The sequence below is a fragment of the Lynx rufus genome, unplaced genomic scaffold, assembly GCF_022079265.1.
Source record: "Lynx rufus isolate CCGP_SWC_20201006 ecotype Redwood Valley unplaced genomic scaffold, mLynRuf1.p SCAF_24, whole genome shotgun sequence".
NCBI classification, from domain to species: Eukaryota; Metazoa; Chordata; class Mammalia; order Carnivora; family Felidae; genus Lynx; species Lynx rufus.
Window position 1 is genome coordinate 21,319,512 of NW_025814839.1, and position 21,705 is coordinate 21,341,216.

General features: G+C 55.3%; 1 protein-coding gene across 1 annotated transcript in view; it reads right to left on the reverse strand.

The window, feature by feature from the left end:
• MYO18B (myosin XVIIIB) overlaps positions 1 to 21,268 on the reverse strand; it is a 240,288-nt gene extending 219,020 nt beyond the window's left edge. The window contains exons 1-10 of the mRNA XM_047088398.1: positions 21,232 to 21,268; positions 19,659 to 19,819; positions 12,940 to 14,190; positions 12,367 to 12,433; positions 11,968 to 12,080; positions 10,488 to 10,664; positions 6,005 to 6,203; positions 3,855 to 3,997; positions 2,958 to 3,058; positions 2,564 to 2,627 (exon numbers count right to left, since the gene is read on the reverse strand). Coding sequence (XP_046944354.1) covers positions 2,564 to 2,627; positions 2,958 to 3,058; positions 3,855 to 3,997; positions 6,005 to 6,203; positions 10,488 to 10,664; positions 11,968 to 12,080; positions 12,367 to 12,433; positions 12,940 to 14,190; positions 19,659 to 19,819; positions 21,232 to 21,268 — 2,313 coding nt within the window. The remainder of the gene's footprint in view (positions 1 to 2,563; positions 2,628 to 2,957; positions 3,059 to 3,854; positions 3,998 to 6,004; positions 6,204 to 10,487; positions 10,665 to 11,967; positions 12,081 to 12,366; positions 12,434 to 12,939; positions 14,191 to 19,658; positions 19,820 to 21,231) is intronic.
• Between the last annotated feature and the right edge of the window lie 437 nt (positions 21,269 to 21,705).

The following is a 21,705-nucleotide window of genomic DNA, read 5'->3' on the forward strand; positions in this document are numbered from 1 at the left end:
CTGGGAGCTTCTGAGGAACGCAGACTCCCAGGCCCTGCCCCAGACCTGCTGAATCAGCAGCTCTGTGGAGGGTCCCTAGCAGTGTGTGTGTGTGTGTGTGTGTGTGTGTGTGTGTGTGAACAGCTTTATCAAGGTATAATTGACACAGAATAAACTATTCCTCTTTAAAAGGTACAGAGGCACCTTGGGGGCACCCTGGTGGCTCAGTCATTTGAGCGACCGACTTCGGCTCAGGTCATGATCTCGCGGTTCAGGGGTTCAAGCCCCGCATCAGGTTCTGTGCCAACAGCTCAGAACCTGGAGCCTGCTTCGGATTCTGTCTGTCTGTCTGTCTGTCTCTCTCTCTCTCTCTCTCTCTGCCCCTCCCCCTCCCATTCTCTGTCCGTCTGTCTTTCAAAAATAAGTAAACGTTAAAACTTTTTAAAATAAAAATTAAAAAATAAATAAACTTGATAAGCTTTGATGTGTACACATATGAAACTATTGCCACAATGAAGACAACATCCATACCACGGCCCAGAAGTTTCCTTTTATAAATCCTCTCTCCCCTCCTCCTGCCCACACCCAATGCCCAGGCAACCATGGCCCTGTTTTCTGCCACTGTGGGTTAGTTTGCAATTCCTCGAGCGTCACATACGTGGGCTCATACAGTTAGTCTCTCTTTCATCTGAGAGCTTTCACTCAGCGTAACGATTTTGAGAGCCATTGCCCCCTTGGATACGCCAGCCTCTCGTTCACTTTCACGGCTATTACGCCACCTTTATGGGTACTCCACACCCGTGCCCCTGTTATTACAAATGAAACTACGAACTGTCATGTAAACACCTTTGTCTGTACATGCACCTTTATTTTCCTGCATCAAAAGCCCAGAGTAGACTAGCGTATTATAGAGAAGGTGAACATGTACCTTTTGCAAGAAACTGTTTTCCCAAACGGGTGTGCTGTCTCACATCCCCACCAGCCGGGTGTGAGAGCTCCAGCGGCCCCAGTTCTCACCAGCACTTGGTGTGACCAATCTTTTCAACTGCAGATAATTCGGTGATTGTGTAGTGGCAGGGTGCTGTGGTTTTACTTGGAATTTCTTTAATGATGTGGAGCATGTTTTCGTGTGCGTTATTGACCATGCACGTGTCTTCTTTGGCAAAGTGTATGTTGGAATCTTTTGCCCGCCTTCTTTGTCAGGTTGCATTTATGAGTTTAGAGAGTCGTCTATATAGTCTGGATTCAAAACTTCATCAGATAGATGATTTGAAAATATTTTTTCCCCAGTCTGTGGCTTGTATTTTCATATTAAAGGTGCCTTTCAAAGAGCGGAAGTTCTTGGGGCACCTGGGTGGCTCAGTCGATTAAGCGTCCAAATCTTGATTTTGGCTCAGGTCACGATCTCACGGTTCCTGGGTTCGAGCCCCACATCGGGCTCTACGCTGACAGTAAGGAGCCTGCTTGGGATTCTCTCTCCTTCTGTCTCTGCCCCTCCCCTGCTCACTCTCTCTCTCTCTCTCAAAATAAATAAATAAACCTTTTTTTAAAAAAAAGCAGAAGTTTTTAATTTTGATGAAATGCAATTTCTCTATTTGTCTTCTTATAACCTGTGCATTTGGTGTCACATCTGAAAAACCTTCACCTAAAACAAAGTTGGAGAAATTTTCCCCTTGTTTTCTTGTAGAAATTTCATGGTTTTAGGTTTTACATTTGGGCCTATACTCCATTCTCTGTTAATTTCTGTCTGGTGCAAGGTTGTCGATTGCAATTCATTCTGGACCTGAAGATACCCCATAATTCCAGCACTCTTTCTTTCCCGGATCATATCTTTGTTGAAAGGCTTGGGTGTGGAAATCATCGCCCCTCCCTTACATGGTGAACTCCTATTCATTCCTCAAAACCCAGTCAAATGTCACCCTAGCTAGGAAGCCTTCTCTGTCTGAGACCAAGTAGCTTTTTCAACTGTCCTTTGTGCCCACGGCATCTTGTGCAACCCCTGCCACATTTATATCCCACATGACTGCGTTAATGCCCATATCGTCTCTCCTGATGGGGTAAAACCCCATGGATGGAGGCCATAACCCCAGCACTTGGCACAGGCCTGGCACGGGAGCTGGTGGTGGGTGTAGTGGGGTGGGGAGTGACTCAGAAAACAATTGTTGAGGTATAAACAAAAGAATAAAAGAGTAAACAAACAAGCAAACACCTGGCCTTTTTGAAGTGGACTCCATCTCTCAAAGTCTGCTCACAGACCACGTCTTCCGGGAAAGCCACCCCTGACCGCACCTACCCACGTGAATCACCAATAATACGGCCTGGGACCACGTGTCTAGTAAATATCAGGGCCAGGATTTGAGGCAAGAGCCCACACTCTTACCTCTCTGCGTCCCACCTCCTGCTTCCCTTTATGTGTGCGAGTCTCAGACACCCTAAAAACCCAGGCCCGCCCCCATGGCCAGTCCTTGCCAGCCAGCAACCCCACTGGTAAAGGAGAAGAGTTGCACAGGGAACCCTGCATCACCCTCGCATCCTCTGTCCCCTGGTCACATCCACACACACCCCAGAAGGACCTTCTCCTTACCTTAGGCCACACGCCCATGCCGAAGGAGCTGCTGTCTGCCGTCTGGTGTAGGTATAGCTCTGTCCTGGAAGCAGAGAAGGGACAGAAGTAAGGGAAGGACCGCCCACATCAGCGACCTGGTGGAGCGAGGGGACATCGTGACACAGGGCTCTACCCCGTGGCCCGGACGGTCCCATTGCCGGCCCCAGGCCGTTTCTGGAATATCCCTCACTCACGGCCCGTCCGTGGCTCTTCCCTAAGTGTTTTCTGGCACAAAGAATCACAAACTAAACCCAGGGGAGTGGGTCTGCCTCCAGGTTTTCTGCTAATCGGCTGTGTGAACTCGCTCCTGGGTAATATTAGAACAGTCAGTCTGAATGAGTCCTTGCCGTCTGCTGAGGTCTCTGTCACTCACCTGAGATCCAGGTCTAACCCAGCTAGCATCTGGGAGAAAACCTCAAAGTTGCCTTCCCCTTCTGGCTGTCGGGCCACGTGGCTCTTCTCCAAGAGCATCGTCTGCAATGGGAGTGGACGGGACACGGTCAGCCGGGTGGCCAGCTACCCAGAGGGCCTGTTGGGGTGTCCCCCGCCCCGATGCACTCTTTGGGGCCACGGCTCAGGTCCACGCTCTGCCGGACACGTCCGCATCGAAACTGCTGATTTATCTCGCTGATCCAGAGCCCATCCAGGGACTCAACTGACACAACAGACTCATTCCGATGAAAGCATCCGAAGGTAATCACAATCAACCAGAGCCACTCTCCAACATATTCTTATTTAACAGAAGCTTACTAAGCTGCCCCAAGTGGTGACTGATGGTAGAATTGCAGGGCCGGGACAGAAGAGGGACTTCTGGGCACCGAGGAGTTTTCCTGGAGCCTGGACGTCATCCCGGCTCGATGTACAAACGACCCTTCTAACAACCTAATCCTATTTTCTGCCTAAACAGCCTGTTTGAGGTTCAGGGAATCGGCACGGGTGATCGTGGAGATAGGAACAAACAAGCCATGTGTTGGTTACACGCGGACGTTCGTGGAAGGCCGGCGAGCGTCTGTTTGATTTCAGCTTATGCTTTTAACACCCAGCTAATGAGCGGCTGAGGTATGTATTTACTCATGAATAGTTCATCCCCGTGACATTCCGAGGCGCAGACAGGCTGGCGATGGTCCGGGGCGCTGAGTGCGTCGGGGAGGAGGTGGCCACCGCCGGGGGAGCCACAACCACTTAGACACGTTCCAGGGTCCCGGGGGGATATGTGGCCTCTGCTGAGTGGGCCTGGGGACGCTGCAGCACGTCCTCCCAGAGCACTCACCTGGAGCTGAGCGGCCGTGACTTTCCCCGTGGCATTGAAATCGAGCGACATCACCATGGCAAACCGGGTGGCATTGCAGCTATGGCCGGTGGGCACAGAGCCAAAAGCCCGGAGGACGGTGAAGGTAGCTCGGATCTTCTCCACTGTTGGGGGGCACGGGGCAGCGAGTCACCCATGGCCCTGGAGCTGCCACCCCCACCTCTCACAGGACCGCCTTCCCCACTGGCACCTGCACTGGTCCAAGCCCATCTGTTCCCAACACCCCCAGCAGGCTCCCCGCCACCCCCACCCCCAACTCAGCACTAGACCACACACATTTCACTGCTGCCCTGGCTGTGTACTGCAAGCAGAGTGCAGGGGGAAGAAGACTGAGTCAAGAAGACTGAGTCGAGACACAGGGTCAGGATACCTACAGTCCAGTGACAGGGGCCTCCAGGGCCTGATGAAGGAAGGCAGGGCCTTAACATTCTCAGACCTGCTCTGAGGGAGCTCACAGAGTAGCCACAGCCTTGAAAAGCCCTGCATTCTCGCCACAGTTATTTCTTAGGCACCTACTAGGCGCCAGGCACTGTGCTAGGTGCTGGATACAGCCTTTCCTGACTCCCACCCTCAAGTACACGCACTCACGGCAGAGGTACATTTGGGGAGAGCCAAGACTGGTGCCTCTCCCCGCTGTATCCCCAGACCCTCCCGGGGGTTAGGTGGAGAGTAGGTGATCAATAAAGCTCTAGAATAACCCCAGCAAAGCAGCAGCACACACGGTGGTTAAGGGAATTTGAACATGGGTTCTGCCTTTGCTAGTTAGCTCATTTGGGGCAAATCAGTTAACCTCTCATAGCCTAGGCTATGTATTGCCCCCAAGAGGGCAAAAGCGGATTCTTGTGGGTAGGGGGGATTTTGTTTTCTTATGTATAAAGCACAGATGTGCATAAACTGCATGAAGAGATCATGGTATATCTATGGCAGTAAAATTTCACAGTAGGGGATGATTGGGGGGTGGGGGGCTGTCTGAGAAAGCTCCTTAGGGGTGCAAAAGTGAAAGAAGCATTAAGAACACGGGCCCAGGGGTTATAGCTCCAAAGCCAGACTGTCTGGGTTGGACTCTCAGCTCTAGGATGTTTTAGTTGTGTGGCCTAGGGCAAGCGAGTTAACCTGAGTCTTAATGTCCTCATCTATAACGTTTGAATAATAATATCTACCTTATAGAACTGTTTTAAATAATAAATGAGTTAATATGCTTGGAATAGGGCTCAGCATGTAAGTCCTCAGCAAATGTTTACTATGGTTATTATTATTATTAATTGGCACTTTTTAAAGCCTAGTTCAAACATCATTTCCTGTTTTTTAAAGTTTTTTAAGTCTTATTTATTTATCTTGGTGGCGGTGGGGAAGAGCATGAGCAGGAGAGGGGCAGGGAGAAAGAGGAAGGGAGAGAATCCCAAGCCTGCTCTGCTCCGTAAGCATGGACGGAGCCCGAGGCAGGGCTTGAACTCATGAGTGGCGAGATCATGACCTGAGCTGAAATCAAGAGTCGGACGTTTAACCGACTGAGCCACCCAGGCAGACATCACGTCTTCGAGGAAGCCCCCAAACTCCTCTCCTCCGAGCTCCCCGTGACTCTCTCCTAACCAGCTCTGCCAGCCCTTTGTGCAGAGCACTGGAGTTTGGCACATATGTGAAGTTCAGTTTCCCTTCTGGCTGTCGACTCCTCATGAGCATAGGCCCTGCCCTTCTGTCTTTACCTACTGGGTCCTCTGTACGGTGCAGCAGGTTGTGCACTGCACAAGGACACCATGTCGAAGGGACACGCTGTTTACATCATACAAGTACAGGTTTGTATATCTGTCAGGACGATTTCCCAGAACATGGCGGTCAAGGGTATAGTTCTGACAATGTCAGTGCATGATGATTGCTCTGCAGACAGCTGTGGATGTCTTGAGGAAGGAGTACCTTTTTCTAACTTGCACAGAGGCATGCAATGAACTATGGGTGGCCCTGCCTAGAAAGAAGCAAGCACAGAGTCTGCACATGGGTGCTCAGTGACTGCTAGCTGAATGGGTACAAGGAGGAGCAACCCAGCGTCCCCTCCAACTCTCCCCACCCTCCCCCACAGCCCGCCCCCAACACATGCCAGCTGGAGACCACTGTACCTGAGACCCTGCCATCCACACTGCCTGCCATCGCCACCAGGTGTTCCAGGACCTGCTCGCAACAGGTGGTCTTCCCAGCACCACTGCGCCCCAGGGCCACGATGCTCTGGTCCCTCCGCTGGCTCAGCAGCGCCCAGTATGCCCGCTGGGCCAGGGAGCCAACGTGAGCTGGCAGGCCATCCCGGCGGCGCCTGGGCACCTGCAGGAAGACGATCCTCGACATCGGTCTTCCCACCCCAGCCGGGGCCCAGGGAGCACCCCAAGGCGGTGTCCCACCCCAGCCTCGAGCCCAGCCCACCCCTGCCTGTCATCCTACCCCAACCTTATCAGACAAGTCGAATTTTACTGGGAAAAGCCCAGCCTTGGGGTCTACTCCTGCCCCTGGCTCACCGTGAGCCCTTGGACAGCCTCTGAGTCTACTCTGAACCTGGGTCTCCTCTTTAACCCCTAGGAGGCTTGTGTTAGCTCATTATTGGATAGTACTTGCCCGGAATGAGGCAGCTGGATAGACTGGCAAGATTGATGAGTGATGTCTGCCATGGAAACAGAACGAAGCACGGGGTAGATGGTGGTACATATGCCATGCATTGGCCATGACAGTTTTAGGTAATACCTGAGGCCTTCCACTCCATTCATCCATTCATTTATTCTTCATTCAATACACAAAAATATTATTGCGGGCACAGCGCTACACAAAACGGATAAAGGGAATCCCTACCAACCGTGAGGAGATACCATTGTATACATATTAGATGGCTAAAAACAGGTTTTAAATTTTTGTAACACTCACTACCAAGGTCTGGTGAAGGCACAGAGTGACTGGAATGCCCATGCAATGCTGGTAAGAAGGACAAATGACACAGTCACTCTGGGAAACAGTGAGAGGTACGTTCATCATACAACCTGGCAATCCCAGTCTTAGGTATTTACCCAAGAGAAATGAGCCGTTATGTCCACACACACACACACACACACAAAACAACCTTCAATGTCACTGTTCCTATTAAATATATATTCAAAGTCATCGAAAACTAGAAACAACACAAATGCCTTGTAACTAGTGAACGAAGGTAACCAAACACCGTGGTTTTAGCACTGAAGGTCCCATATCCCGGGAAACCCCTCTAACTGGGAAAACTGGGACAACTGGTCACCTTATTGAATGGATAAACCAGGGCACGCATACAATAAATGGCCAATCGCTGCTGTAATAGGGGTGAGTGTCGAACGAACGCATCGTGGCAAGTGGAAGAAGCCCATTCAAAGGTTACCTGCCGTATGATTCCAATTACGTGACTTTTTCAGAAAAGGCCAAAGTATAGGGACAAAAAGAACAGATCAGTGGCTGCCAAGGGCAGGACCCGGGAGGCGGGCGGGGTGACAACCAAGGTTCCAGAGAACTTCTACGGGGCAATGGCATGGGAACAGTCCTGTAATTGACGGTGGAGGGTGTTGCATAACGGTACGCGTTTGTCAGAAACTTACAGGACTGTCCGCTAAAAGGGGTGAATCGAACCGACTGCAAATCATACCTTAATAACTCTGCCTTAAAACAGCCCTGCCTACGGAGTCCAGCCTGCTTTCTGTTGCAAAGACACAGATGAGAAACAAACGAAAGAATGAAACTATCGGGAGACATTTTAAAGCCTGAATGAGATCACCAAGGAAGGGGGTATTTAAAGAGGAGGGAAGAGGTATGGGGGGGGGCAGGGCAACCGCCTTGGAGAGGTCAGGGAGACCCGCAAAGGAGGCTGAGGAGGAGAGGCCAGTGGGACAGACGGACAAGCAGGACAGGGAGTCCTGGGAGCAGTTGCAGGAGGAGCTTGGCCACACCAAACGCTATACTGAGGGTCAAGTCAGGGGAAATCAGAGACTTGAACATTTGGCAAATGAGTTTGGCAGCGTGGAAACCACCGGTGACCTTGACGAAAGTCTGCTTAGCGTGGCCTTGGGGTAGAAGGGAGGAGGGCACCTGGAGACAGAGTGGTCAGTGGAGGGGCACCAAGGTGGGCAGGGCAGCCGGCCCGGCCGGACGAGGACATCCAAATGTCCTGGAATGATAAGCAGGCGACGACTGGGCCCAGAAAGGCCCCACCTGCCCTCTTCCGTGCCTTAGCAGGGCCAGGGGCACAAACCTCAGAATGGCGGCTTTTCCCCCAGCCTGCACCTCCTGCCTGGGGCTCAGGGCCTCCCTTCCTGCCCGAGACGTCCCGCAACAATGAATCCCTGTCCTGACACAAAACACAAGGTTCCAGGGCTCGGGAGGACCCCAAAGCTGGTCAAAGTGGGACCAGCCCCCACGCTGGCTGGACACAGCCTTAGGGCATGCAGCAGAGGCAGAGGGTCCTGGGGTCTGAGCCCTGGAGCCACCTCCCACTCTGGGAACACTGAGGTCCAGGGGACAGGCCGTCCCATCTGTCAATCTCCCCAGCGGGCCGGAAGGGAAAAGGGGAATCCTTCAAACCCAGGCCCCTGTGCACACATACAGGTGCATGCGTGCACATGTGCCTTGCTTGTACGCACACACGCGTGCTCACGGGCACGCATCCAAGAGTCGCAGAGGCCCCAGCGACTCAGAGCTGTACCTGTCTATACCCCACACATTCACACCCGTGCTCACAGCCACTCAGACCTGCACCCCCAGGCGCACACCCAGCTCCCAGCCGCCGCCAGGTGGGCCAGACTCCCAGTGAGAGAGGCCCCCAGCCCGGCCCCAGGTCCCACCAAGTCCGGCTTCAAGATGCCATCGCAGGTCTATGCTCCCACCTGGTGGCCATTTGAGGAGCCAGACGTGACTCAGCCAAAGCGTATAGAAGGTGGTTTCGGGTTTGGGTGTGGGAAGCTGGATGCTTTGACGGGTTACAGGGGGCTTGGGGGATCACCTCACTCAAATTCTTTGTTACAGGGCGTATTCCAGCTCCTGGACATCCCAGGCTCTGCAACGGATGCCTCGATCCAGGATGGCCGGTGAGAAGCCGGCCTTACCGTGGGAGTCTGTGCTAAATCTCCCTCCCCGGGGGCTTTGAAGGAGCAAGACAAGTGACCCGGCATCTTGAAAGGCTCAGCGGCCTTGGGCTGCAGTAGCCCGAACGTAGCCCTCACAACAAGGGAGGGGTGAGTGCAGGTGCCCTTATGGACAGCCAGGTCGGGCAGGAAGCAACGGGGGAGGGGGGTGTCCTGGAGAAGAGAAGTCTTAGAGGCAGACTCAGAGCCACTGTCCCTTTCTAAATGGACCTTAGCCTCATTTGGGGGCTACGGATGGGTTTGCCCCATGGTACTCCAGAGGGCGAGATGCAGCTTTTCATCCCCAATTGGCGGATGAGAACGCTGAGGCCAGAGAGGTGTCGTGGTCTTTCCAAGGCACTCGAGGGGCATCGGCAGCGGCTCCAAAGGCCTGCGACTTCCCCAGTCCTCCCAGCAGCACCTCCGTCAGGCCTCCCTGCCTCCTCTTTTGCCCGCTTTCCCCTATCCACCCAGGAGCCCAGGGGAGCCCTTTCCAGCACACGTCAGACCATCTCACCCCTCTGCCGAAGATCCCCCGAAGCTGGCATCATGCTCAGAGCAACAGCCGGGAACATCATGACCACATAGAAGACCTGCTGCGACCCAGACCCCACTTGTCCTGGCCTCCTCACTGTCTCCTCCTCCACACCAGCTGCTCTCCCCACTGTTATCTTTATTACTGGGGGCCTGTCTTCCCCCTCGAGAACGGAACGCCCACCGGGGCAGGCTTATCGGTCTTCCTCCCTGCTCTTTCCTCCATGCGGGGCATAGAGGAGACCCTCTTGTCAGTATCTCAATCAATGGGACCAATGAATGGGATCAAAGAGAGAATCCAGCTCAAACGGCTCAGTCGTGGCTGCAGGCCCCGCCACCAGGTGGCGCTGAGAGATCTCCTTTGCTTTGTCTTGACACCAACTGGCCATTTCCACACTTGGCAGGGAAAAAAAATTAAACAAACAACAGAAGGGAGGCTTCTGTTTCCCGAGGTATGTGGGTGTCTGGGACTCTCGAGTAGGCAGTATGGGGTTCAGAGCACAGAAAGGCTGGTGGCCTGGGTTTTACCCCCGCTGTCCCCCTTGCTGAACACAAGGGCTGGCCCCAGAACATCTCATCTGTAAAACGGGGCTAGGAGAGGGCCCGATCTTTCCAGGTGGGTGTGAGCATTAGTTGAGATGATATGTAAGGTGCTAGAAGCAGTAGCTGGTGCAGAAATGATATTTGCTCAATATCTTCTCATTATTATTGTGTGTAACGCCCCTGTTATTTCTATCCATGACTCAAGGTCCCCCTCGATGGAGGGGGGAATCACGTGGTCCTCGATGCCCCCGCGATGCCCACAATACCCCAGACTTTTTTATCTGGCAGGATGCTACTCACAGACAGGTTTGCAGGGGGCTTTGGCTGCCCTGCTCTCCCCTGAGAGGCACAGGGGACGCCCCCCCCCGCCGCGGCGAGCACATGTTCCCATGGTCCCCCTCACCTTGCCTGCAGAGGGCGCCGGGGGCCTCCGGGGCTGGAGGGCGATCAGGTCCGGCCCGGTGAAGGTGTGGGGCAACTGAGCCCGGTAGCGGTGCAGAAGCGTGTTCAGGACACTTGATTCGTTGACACTGACCAGGGAGGCCAGGTCCTCAGCCTGGTCCAGCTCGGGGGGGTTGGCCTGTGAAGCATCACACAAAGTGTCCTCTGGCCTCCTGGGCCTCCATACCAGCACCACCACCCGTACGCGCGTGCGCGTGCGCACACACACACACACACACACAGCCCCGGTGACCCTCTTCTGGGAGAGCTATTTGCCACAGACCAGGACAGAACGCAAAGACTCTGGAGAGAGAGAAACAAATCCGTATAAAACTCGTTTGCCCTTTGCATAGCCTGAGAACCACCTCTCTCTCTCTCTCTCTCTCTCTCTGTCTCTCTCTCTCTTTAGTTAATTTATTTGGAGAGAGAGAGAGAGAGAGAGAAGAGGGGAGGAGCAGAAAGAGAGGGAGGGAGAGAATCCCAAGCAGGCTCCATGACGTCAGCACAGAGCCCTACGTAGGGCTCGATCTCACGAACCGTGAGATCATGACCTGAGCCGAAACCAAGAGTCGGACGCTTGACTGACTGAGCCACCCAGGCGCCCCTGCCACCTGTCTCTTCACACTGGTCCTCCCTCCTGAACTCACTGCCCCAGGAGGGGACAGATTCCTGAGACAGACACAGCAAGATTCAGAGAGCCTTCTCAAACACTATGAGAAGGATGGTGTTCAAGAGTGGCTGTTGCCTCCTCTCTGGGTCTTGCCAGGGAGCTCTACACGTGTTCTGTGACCCTCGAGGGTGAAGGCCAATGGCCAAACAGCCCCATTTCTCTGACAGCCCATCGTGCACTGATCCCTTGGAAATATGCCCAAACTCTTCCAGAAGCGAGGAATTATTGCAGCTTCTCCTTGGGACGTCCCTTCTAAAAACCTTCCTACCATTCTTTCCAGCCTCAAGGAGTTTTTAGGGCCTACTGCTCTGGGGTTTGGGCCAAGCCTGAGCTCTCTTGTGGGCCAGCCTTTTTGTCAAGGACACAAGCCCACCGCAATAAAACCCCAAACAATAGTCCATCGAAACCTCGGCTACAGTTGATGACAAGCTGCAAATTTGGCTCTGAATTCCCTGGCAGCCAGGGTGAAAAGGAAAACCCGCCCTGTGGCATGATCTGCCATGTCCGTAAAATGAAAAGCGGTCACGTTCCTGGATCGGGCAGAACGACAAACATGTTTGTGAATGTGCCTGTGTCAAGAGAACCCCGAGAGAGAGAAATGACCTCCTGACGATACGCCTCCAGCAGAGCAGTGAGTTCCAAGATGGCCTTCCTTACAAGTCCCTCCAGGGCATCAAGCCAAAGCAGCCTGTGCAGTCAAGTGCAAGGAAGTCTCTTGCAGGGGTGGGGAAAGACGGTGCGGGGCAGGCGGGGAGAGAGACGGAGGGCTCACCCTATGAACACACTCCTCGTCCACCTCAGTCACGGTTTTGTCAGCATCGATGCAAACTCGCACCCTTCCTGCCGGCAGGTCGGCTGTTCCCTCATCCGGCTTCAGGACAGTTGCTGATGACAGCCCCGAGAGAAAAAGAGAGAGAGAGAGAGAGACCCAGAATCCGAAGCTGAGCTGTCAGAACAGAGTCCAATGTGGGGCTCGAACCCATGCACCGTGAGATCGTGATTTGAGCCAAAGTCGGACGTTTAACCAAATGAGCCACCCACGTGCCCCATGGACGCGGCATGCCCCTCACCCTTCCCCCCAGACTCTGATCTGGCAAATACGGCCAGCAACAGAGGGGGCGCAGGAAGAAAAGACTTAGACCCTCCCAGATGGGCTAACACCCCTAATTACCAAGGGTAAATCCATCCTTCTGAACCAGCCACACTTTCTCTGCCTCGTACCATCTGTCCTCAGGAGCCTGAGAACAAAGATCACATGAATCAGGTGACCAAGGGGACGCTGCCGTCCCTCCGCCCCCACCACCCCCACCCCATCCCCTTGTCCGAGGTGAACCCTTCACATGGGAGTTTCTCACAGTGTGATCTGGGCCCACTGAAGTCAGAATCTCCCCCAAGGGAGGGCAAGTGGGGTGGCAATTATTTACAGGCAGATGCCTCGGCCCCACCCCTGGCCCCTGGAGTGGAACCCCTAAGGCGGGGCCAGGGAATCTGCATTCTGAGCAATCTGCTATTTACGCAGCCCCGAGTTTGAGAACTCTGTGAGTAAGCTCAGCCATGACAGGACATCTCCGTCTTGGGACCTCCGTCATGCCGTGGAGACTCTTACCCCGGAATAGGTGCAGTGGGGGCCCCAAGATCCTTACGCATCAAGGAGGATGCCCCCAGGGGCAACTCTTGCCCATCCCCCCCACCTCGGAAGGCTCCCTCCTGCCCCTCCCCCACTCCGGGGGCTGGAGCCCCTCACCTGATCCAAGTCTCTGCTCTGTCCTCCTTTGCTCCCCTCCGGCAGGGCCGGCCCCTCTTCACCCTCCTTCCGATCCTGAGGACTGTCTGCATGGCCCTCCAGAGCAGGTGGTCCAGCCCTTTCCAGCTCCGTCTCCAGGGTCTCTGTCGCGTCATCCACTCCCGCACGGGGCTCCCGGGCATTCTGTCCTCTGCTCTCTGGCCGGCCCTCCTTCCCAGCCGCCGCTGGGTTCTCCCTGCATGCACCCACCTCCTTGGGGGTTTCACAGCCCTTCTCTCTCTCCCCCCCGGCTCTACCTGCCTCCCCGGGCTCACTCTGAGGCCGCCCTTCCTCTCCTACCTTGCCCTGGGGCTCCCCTGCCTTCTCTGTCCTTCTCAGAGGCTGGCCTGCTTTCTCCACCCCTCCGGGAGCTCCCCCCACCTTCCCGGGCTTCCCCTGAACCTTGCTCATCTTCTCTGCCTTGACCTGAGGCTCCTCTGTCTTCTCTGCCTTACTCAGCAGCGAACCTTCTTTATCCTTCCTACTCCGGGGACCATCCCATTTGCTCCTGCTGCCCAGGGAGACTCCCCACTTTCTCACCTGGATCTGGGCCCCAGCGGGCTTGCCATTGCCCCCCGAATCCTTGGAGAGGTTCCCCTTTGCCATCTTGTTTGGGGGGTCCCCTGCCCCCTTCTCTGCTGTAGCTGACCGTCCCCCTTCGCCTGGCCCCTCTCTGCCCTGGAGTTCACCCCCTTTCAGCCCTTTGGTCTGGGGGTCCCTGCCCCCTTTCCCCACCACGCCTTGCGTTCCTGGGTCCACAACGCCCTCGGTCTGGGTCTTCTCAGCCTTCGGGGCTGTGTCCTTAGTGCCATGAGTCCCTGGAGTCCCCCCCTTCTGTTCCCCTCCAGGGTCTGTGGCTGGGGGTGGGGTCTTACAGGTGGGGGCGTCATGGGGCTGGGTCCTCTGCTCCGGCTTGGCTGAGTCCGGGTCCAGCTTGGCCACCATCAGCAGCACGTCACCCCTCCTCACACCTCTCTTGAAGGGCAGGGGTTTTCTGGCTGGGGTCCCACTGGGGCCCGGCTCCTGGGGCTTCTCACCATTGATGCTGGTCATCAGCACGGGGTCTGTGGGGCCGGCCTCCTGGCTCTCCTTGCCCGGAATGTTTGAGTTTTGCGGAGAGCCTGACTGGCTGCCTTGGGGGATTTGCTGGTTTCCAGATTTGGTGCCACTGTTGGACTTGCCCTTGGGTTGGCCAGCAGAAGTTTCTGGGGTCTAGGAGAGAGGCCACAGCCACACTTAGCTGCTCGCTGACCAGACAGCCTTGTCACTCAGTCACTCACTCACTCATGCACCCGGCCATTCAACCATCCAGAGACCCCCAGGCACCGACGGGACACAGGACTGGACAGGCCCTGTGCCAGGCAGTGAACTGAACCCCAACACCCTGGACCTTGGCCCAGCACCTCAAAACCAAGCGAAGGAGTGGAAAGAGAGTCGACTTTGGAGCCCGACAGACCCAAGTTCAGCTTCTCACTCTGCCATTCGCCAGCTGTGTGGCCTTGGGTAAATGGCTTCCCCTCTCTGAGCCTATTTCCTTAACAATAAAATGAGTTTCGGGGCACCTGGGTGGCTCAGTCAGTTAAGCGTCCTACTTCGGCTCAGGTCACCATCTCGTGGTATGTGAGTTCGAGCCCCGCGTCGGGCTCTGTGCTGACAGCTCGGAACCTGGAGCCTGTTTCAGATTCTGTGTCTCCCTCTCTCTCTGACCCTCCCCCGTTCCAGCTCTGTCTCTCTCTGTCTCAAAAATAAATAAATGTTAGAAAAATGTTTAAGAAAAAAAACAATAAAATGAGTTTCATAATGGCCTACGTCACAGGGCGAGCGTTAGGGTTCGTGATAATGCACAGAAACTGAGCCCAGTGCAGAATTCATCCTTGGTAACAGTAGCTCCCTCTGCTGTCATTGGTACTTTTGCTGTGTCACTGCTATTATTACTATTATTTCTGCCTTGAGTCTTCCTGCTGGGCCAAGGAGAGGGAAGGGGGCTTGGGGACTAGAGCAGAGGACCCGTTCTAGTCTTGGCTGGGACGCTTTCCAGCTGGGTGACGGTGAACGACACCACCTAACCTCTCTGAGCCTCGGTTTTCCCTCCATGCAAGGCCAGGGTCACCTGACCATCCAGAGTTTTGGTGGAGTGAGATGTGGAAAAGCACTTTGGAAGTGGCAGAGAGCTGAACGGGGTTGTTGCGACTTTTGCCGTCCGGATGCACTCCCCATGCCAGGTGAGAGCCCTGGCATGTCCCCCACGGTCCTCCCCGGACCCTGCCCCCCTCGGCGGTCCTCCCCCCACCCCTACTCCCGGCCGAAGTCCTCCCAGCCCACCTACCCCCCACCCCACCCCCTCGCCTGGCCTGGACATCTGATCTCCGACGCCCCCTGCAGGCTCCTCTCCCAGGCTCTTCTGCTGCCTTGTGGCGTCAGCCCCACCCCGAGTCTTGTCCTCAAACCAGCCTGGCTGTGGCCTGAACTGCTCACAGGGCCACCTGGGCCGCTGCCTCTACAGAAAGGGAGCTGGAGGGTGCAGGTGGGAGGTCCATCCTGATGCCTGGCTTCACCACCTGCCCAGGTCTGGGTTCTGCGTCTGGGACCATGTTGGCCTCCTCCCCACACACCTGGGCCCAGGACTCAGTTTCTCACCTTCCTCTTGCACCCAAACCAGCCCCCAGATCATGTCGATTCCACCTGCCCGGCGTCACACTTTTGTCTCCCTTCCCAAGACCGGGTCTGCGTTCATCTGGGCCACGGTCACAGTCCCCGAACTGGTGGCCTTTGAATCTGCTGCCACAGTCATTTGAAACCTGATCAAAAGGTTTTGGCAGTGGCCCCCAGCCTGTGGGAAAGTCATTCCCTGCCATCACCTGCCATTCAAGGCCCTCGATGAGGAGTCACCGCCCTCCATTCTGGCCTCATAGTCCCCGTGTGTCCCCATGCCTGAGCCACGCAGGGGCATCTCTTACCACATCTGATGCTTCTCTGCTTCCATGCTTCTGTTCACATCAGCTCGCTGCCCGGAATGTTCTTTCCCCCTCTTCACTTGTCGATGTTGTACTCATCTTTCTACACCCAGCTCAAATGCCACCCCTCTGCAAATCTGTGCCTGCAGGCCTCGCTCAGAACCTGTCTCACGCACCCCTGAGGTCCCAGGGCACCGTGCGGGTGCACCGTCAGCAGCAACGACCACATTCTGCACCCCAGTCTGGCTTTGACTTGTGTCTCTGCCCTGTTTCAGGTGGTGGAGGCCTCAAGGGCACGGTCTCCACGGCTTTGTCACGATGATGCTGCTGATGGTAATGATAACAACCATCATGCACAGATCACTTTGCAGTGGGTCCTACAGGGCCATCACACCCTACTTAACCCTCGTAAGAACCCACCGAAGTAGGTTCTGAACTCCGCCCCCATTCTACAGGTAAAGAAGTGAACACAAGGCTATCAGGTGGCCCGAGAGACAAAGCTGGAATGGAAAGTCATACAGGCCTCTGGGAGTCTAAAGTCAGTGCCCTTAATTGAAGCATAGTCACAGCCTTACTTGTCCCCAGGACTCACTAGAATCTCCTGGGAGCTTTTTTCTTTTTCTTTTTCTTTTTTTTTTTTTTTACATTTATTTATTTTTGAGAGGCAGGGAGAGACAGAGTGCAAGCAGGGGAGGGGCAGAGAGAGAAGGAGACACAGAATCCAGAGCAGGGTCCAGGCTCTGAGCTGTCAGCACAGAGCCCGATGCGGGGCTTGAACTCATAGACCGCGAGATCATGACCTGAGCCAAAGTCAGACGTTTCACCAACTGAGCCACCCAGGCGCCCCTAGACTCTCCTGGGAGCTTTAAGAAAACAGTGATTCTGGGGTGCCTAGGTGGCTTAGTCAGTTGAGCATCTGACTCTCGATTTCGGCTCACGTCATGACCCCCAGGGTTGTGGAGTCAGGCTCTGCACTGAGATTCTCTCTGCTTGTGATTTTTCCTCTCTCCCTCTGTCTCCTCCCACTCCTCAGGTTCTATCAGAAGAAGAAGAAGAAGAAGAAGAACGATGCTTTGGCCCCAATCGCAGACAGTCAGATGGAGTTGGCCTGGGCTGTGGCTGCCCCAGTGATTCCAGAGTGTAGCTAGGACTGAGAAAACCTGCTCCGGTGCCCATGGCCTAGTGGCTCAGTCTGACCTTCTCGGGGCCAGGCAGGACACAGCCTTGGAAAGAGGATTGGCTGCACTTAGCACATCTCTCCACTGTCTATACCATTTTAAAAAGTGAGTCAGTGCCTTATTTTCTAACCAAACCACCATAGCAGAAACAGTGACATGAATTTGAGCCAAACGAGGTAACCGGCCCTACCCTCCCTCACCCAAATCCTTTGGATTTTCTCAGTCACCAAAGCCCTCAGTCCGCTCTGAAGCCTTCTCAGTATACGGGGAGGAGGTGCCTGTAGAATCACTGGGGCCAAGAGGAAACTCACAGCGCATCCATTTTACAGATGGGCAAGCTGAGGCCAAAAGAGGGGAAAGGCTTTGGCCTGGACCACACAGAGGGGTGGGGCCAGAGCGAGAACCCAGCTCTCCCGACATTTGACGTGGGTCTCTTTCTGCCCCGTGTGATTACAGCCTCTTCCTGTCTCTCACTGGTTCAGGGGCCTTTGGAAATCCAAGCCGCCTCTCTGAGCCTCGTTTTACATCCCTGCAAACTGGTGGCGGAGTCTAACGGCTCCGTGCAAGGATTAGATGGGGGCCAAATAAAGCAGTTGTGCTGGGGTAAGGAGAAAGAGTCTGGTTATTTACCGATCGGGACAAGAAAATCAAATTGGCAAGAACCAGCCAGGGCTTGCTGTGTCGCAGAAACATGTCCCGGGGCTGCTGTGCTGCAGCCCCAGGAACATCTTGGCCCAAGGTCCAGACACCTGTTGTGCTCTGAGGCCTGTCCATCCTGCATCTTGGCTCTGAGGCTCTGCCTAGGCCCTGGGGCGACAGTTTGTCCCCATCCTATGCTCGGCTCTGCTTCTTGTGCGCGGTGATGCCAGCACGGCCTGCGGCCTCATGGAACATTTTCCTTCCCAGGCCTCTGTGGCCACATCGGCCACCTTGCTCCCCAGACTAGCCCTTCCCCAGGCAGCTCGCCAGCACAGTGAGCACACAGACTCTTGCCCTCGCTCCGCCGCTATCTGGTCTCATGACCTTGAGCAAGTTGCTCGACCCCTCTGAACCTCAGTCTCCACCTCTGCTAAGTGGGTATCATCTGATCCACCCCATTGCCGTGGGGGGGGGGCGGGGATCAACGGAGCCCACGAGCCGCAGAGTGAACCTTGTCTAGTGATGAACGGCCTCCAGTCACTTTGCATCGTGATCCAACAACAGCCTACGGAGGTTGACTTTGGCCCTCGCTTATGCCTGGGTCAGGGAGGGGTGGGGGCCGAGCCCGTCCTCCCTGTCATCCTCCCCCACAAAGACGTGGCGGGGATGTGCTCAACAGCTGCTGCCGTTCAGCTGCCAGAGAACTTCTTTGAGGCAGCAAAGTCATCGTAGTTGGACAGGTGCGGGCACGTGGGGGACCGGACAGGCAAACAACAGCTGAAGGGGGGTGGGAGGTGGAGCTGAGGTTGTCACTGGACTGGAGCCAACTCCCGACCGGGAGGCAACCAGATCTCTCAGCCCAACCCCTGCGGTATTCGCCCCACCTCAAGGGGGCGCCAGAGAGACCCGAGGCCATGGCCTGTCTGCCTGACAGCGATCCGCCCACGGCGCACTCCAAGCCCACCTGCCTGGCGTCCAGCCTCGTCCATCCTGCCCGGGGTCCCTGGCTGAGCGGCTGGGGACAAGGAGGGAGGCAGAGCTGGCCGCCATCGGGGATAACTCCGCAAGGTCTTAAGGCACAGGGGCTGCATCGTGTCCGGTGACTGCTTCAATCCAGCAGAGGTATTCAGAATAACGAAGGCATTTAGTGGACACCAACCAATCAGAAAGAATGTCAGCTGGACCGAGGGACTGAGGTCCCTTCCTGGGCCAAGCACTAACCCTTTGATTATTGGCATGTGGCCATTCCAAGGCACTCAGGGGAGGGGAAGCTGGAGGGCACCGGAGCGGGGGTTGGCCGGGGCCGGGGCCGTTTGCCACACGGTGTGGAGAGGTTTCAGGATTTTGACAACCGGTACACCTATAGCCAGTAACTGGATATCTTTCCCACTTAAAGTAAGCGGACTACACATCCTTAGGTAACATCTAGGTTTCCCTTTCTGCAAAAAGAGGGGTAAAACAATCCCCACCATCGTACATCAGCCGATATCCTTCATTCGTTCATTAAACAAACATTTGCTGAGGACTCGCTATGGGCCAAGTTCTACGAGAGGTGCTCAATACAGAGTGGACGGAGAGAGAGAACTATTGCGCTTAAGGAACTGCTAGTCTAAGCCCCACGATCAAGTATTTAACTATGCCGACCACAGTGAAGACAAACACAGAGGGTGCTGGGGGATCGGAGGAAAGAGGGCAACGGGAGAGCTTTCCGGGGATGTTCCAGAGAGGTCCCATTTGAGCTGGGTTTTGAAGGATGCATAAGAGTTCCATCGATCAACGGAAGAAAGGACGTTCCTCAAAGCGGGGAGAACAGGAATAAAGGCAGGATGACAAGTGGCTGGGGAGTCTCATAGGACAGGACAATGGGTATCGACAGGCACCTCGTCCCCCTTCCCGTGGGACCACTTACCTCTTGTTCAGGAGAGCCAAGCGCTGCCTGTTTCCTCAGTCTTGCTTCCTTGGACTCTTTCTCAGTCTCCCGGACCAGTTGCCTAATGAAGCCTCCTGGGATGACAGAGAACAGGGGAGGGGGCGAGGAAGGTGGAGGGCTCTTGTCCTCCTCCCGAATCTGTTTTGCAGAAGCAAAGAAGGAGACAGCTCCGTGAGTGAACCAGTGGAAGCAAGTGGCCCTTTAAGATGCTCGCAGTGGAACCTGGGGGAGGGGACCCCAGGGAGGACATACATGACTCAAGCGCATGCGTGAGCGGCCGTGGCAAAGCGGATGAGGTTCGGCGGGGCTCTGGGGGGTTTCTGTAAAAATCCAACCCTCTGGCTACAGCCCACTCCACTGACCCAGGGCTGTGGCTTCCTGATGGCCCTTAAACCAGGACCCGGGCCGCCAGGGGCTGGATGCTGGCATTCTACACCAGAAGCAGAGCCTAGACCCGAGCCGGCTGGGGTCAGGGGGCAGCGGAGACTCCTCTGCGGACCGCAGCGACCTTGGGGACTGACGCAAGGCCACCCGCTCTGGCCGACCGGGGTGTACATCTTTAACCGGCATCACCGTGACTGCTCACGGAGGGGAGTGAACACGTATAGCGCTTTCTGTGGCAGAGCTATACCCTGGTTTAAATAAGCTCCTTATCAAGGTCCTCGGTGGGTGGCTGGCAAGGACCTGATCACCCCAGCCCGGCTGAGTAAAGGGGAATCCAAAGGAGGTAGGAAAGACGAGGAGACAAAGCGGAGGCCAGGGGATAAGGTAAGTTGGTGCAGACCTCCGTCCGGAGAGAGAGAAGCAGGGAAGTTGAGGGGCTGGTTGACCCCACGCCTCTCTCTCTCGATGGAGGCTGAAGCCATGTCATGAGAGAGAGGGGAGTCTTAAGGCCCGCTCAGCAGATGCCATCCTCGTGCGATAAACCAGATCAGTGTGGGAGGGGCAAAGGCAACCAGGAGGCAGCCGGGGAGAAGCTTCTCGACCACCCCACCCCTCAGCCTTCCAATTCATCAAATCATGCACGATTTGATGAATGGGGGATGGTGGGGTAAAGGGGATGAATGGTGGGATGCGGGGTAAAGGAGATGGCAGGCATCAGAGAAAGAGACAGCCCTTCGCGGTATCTCGTGGGAAACAACAAAAGGGAAATGAATAACTCGGAAGAAGGGCCTGATTCCAGTTCTCCATGGTGACAGGAGGCAGGGACCCCAGAAAGCCATCCCCACGGCACAAGTCTGGCAGCCAAGAGCTCTGCCTCTGTCCCAGCACTCATCGGAACTGCCGTGACGATCCAGACGGGACAGCTGGTCTACCCTCATTCCCCCCGCGGCCTACTGAGGAACAGGAAAAGACCCGGCAGTCATGGGAGGAGTTCAAGGAGTTCATGGACTGGGTTAGGGGGGCCGCGGCTAACCGAGCCAGCTCAGGGGAAATGGAAGGTGGGACTGGATACACCACAGGGAGCAGCCTGGGCCACCCACGTTGACTTGCCCTCCGAGGGTCAAGTCGGCCCTGAGGATCCAGCCTGGGCCCTGAGTGTTACTTTCCTTCTGCTCCCACAGGGCGAGGCGTGATGAGATGGCCATGCTGAGACAGTGTCAAGGCTGAGATGAGATGATGCGGGGCTCTCTGCAGACAGCACGAAATGTGGCTTTATGGACGCACAGGGCACGTGAGGTGAACAGACACAAGACTGACACACGGAGACACGGGGAGGGGTGGAGAGAAGAGAGATACAGGTTAGCTCTTGGACACAGCCCTGCTCCCGCCCCCGCCGACGCCAAGAACCAAGGTCACGTGGCTGGGCACGGCCCACTGGAAGGACCACGACCAGCATGGAGGCCCCTGGCCATGGGGTGGACAGCGCCCCCCAGATCCTTTACCCTTAACCCCGCACTTTAACTTGTCATTGGGACATAACATATATCAGAAGAGGACCTAAGCAATACAGCTAAGCGGCTATTCTCCCCTAAAGAATAGACCTGTTTAACCAGCACCCTGATGAAGATTAAAACATCTTATT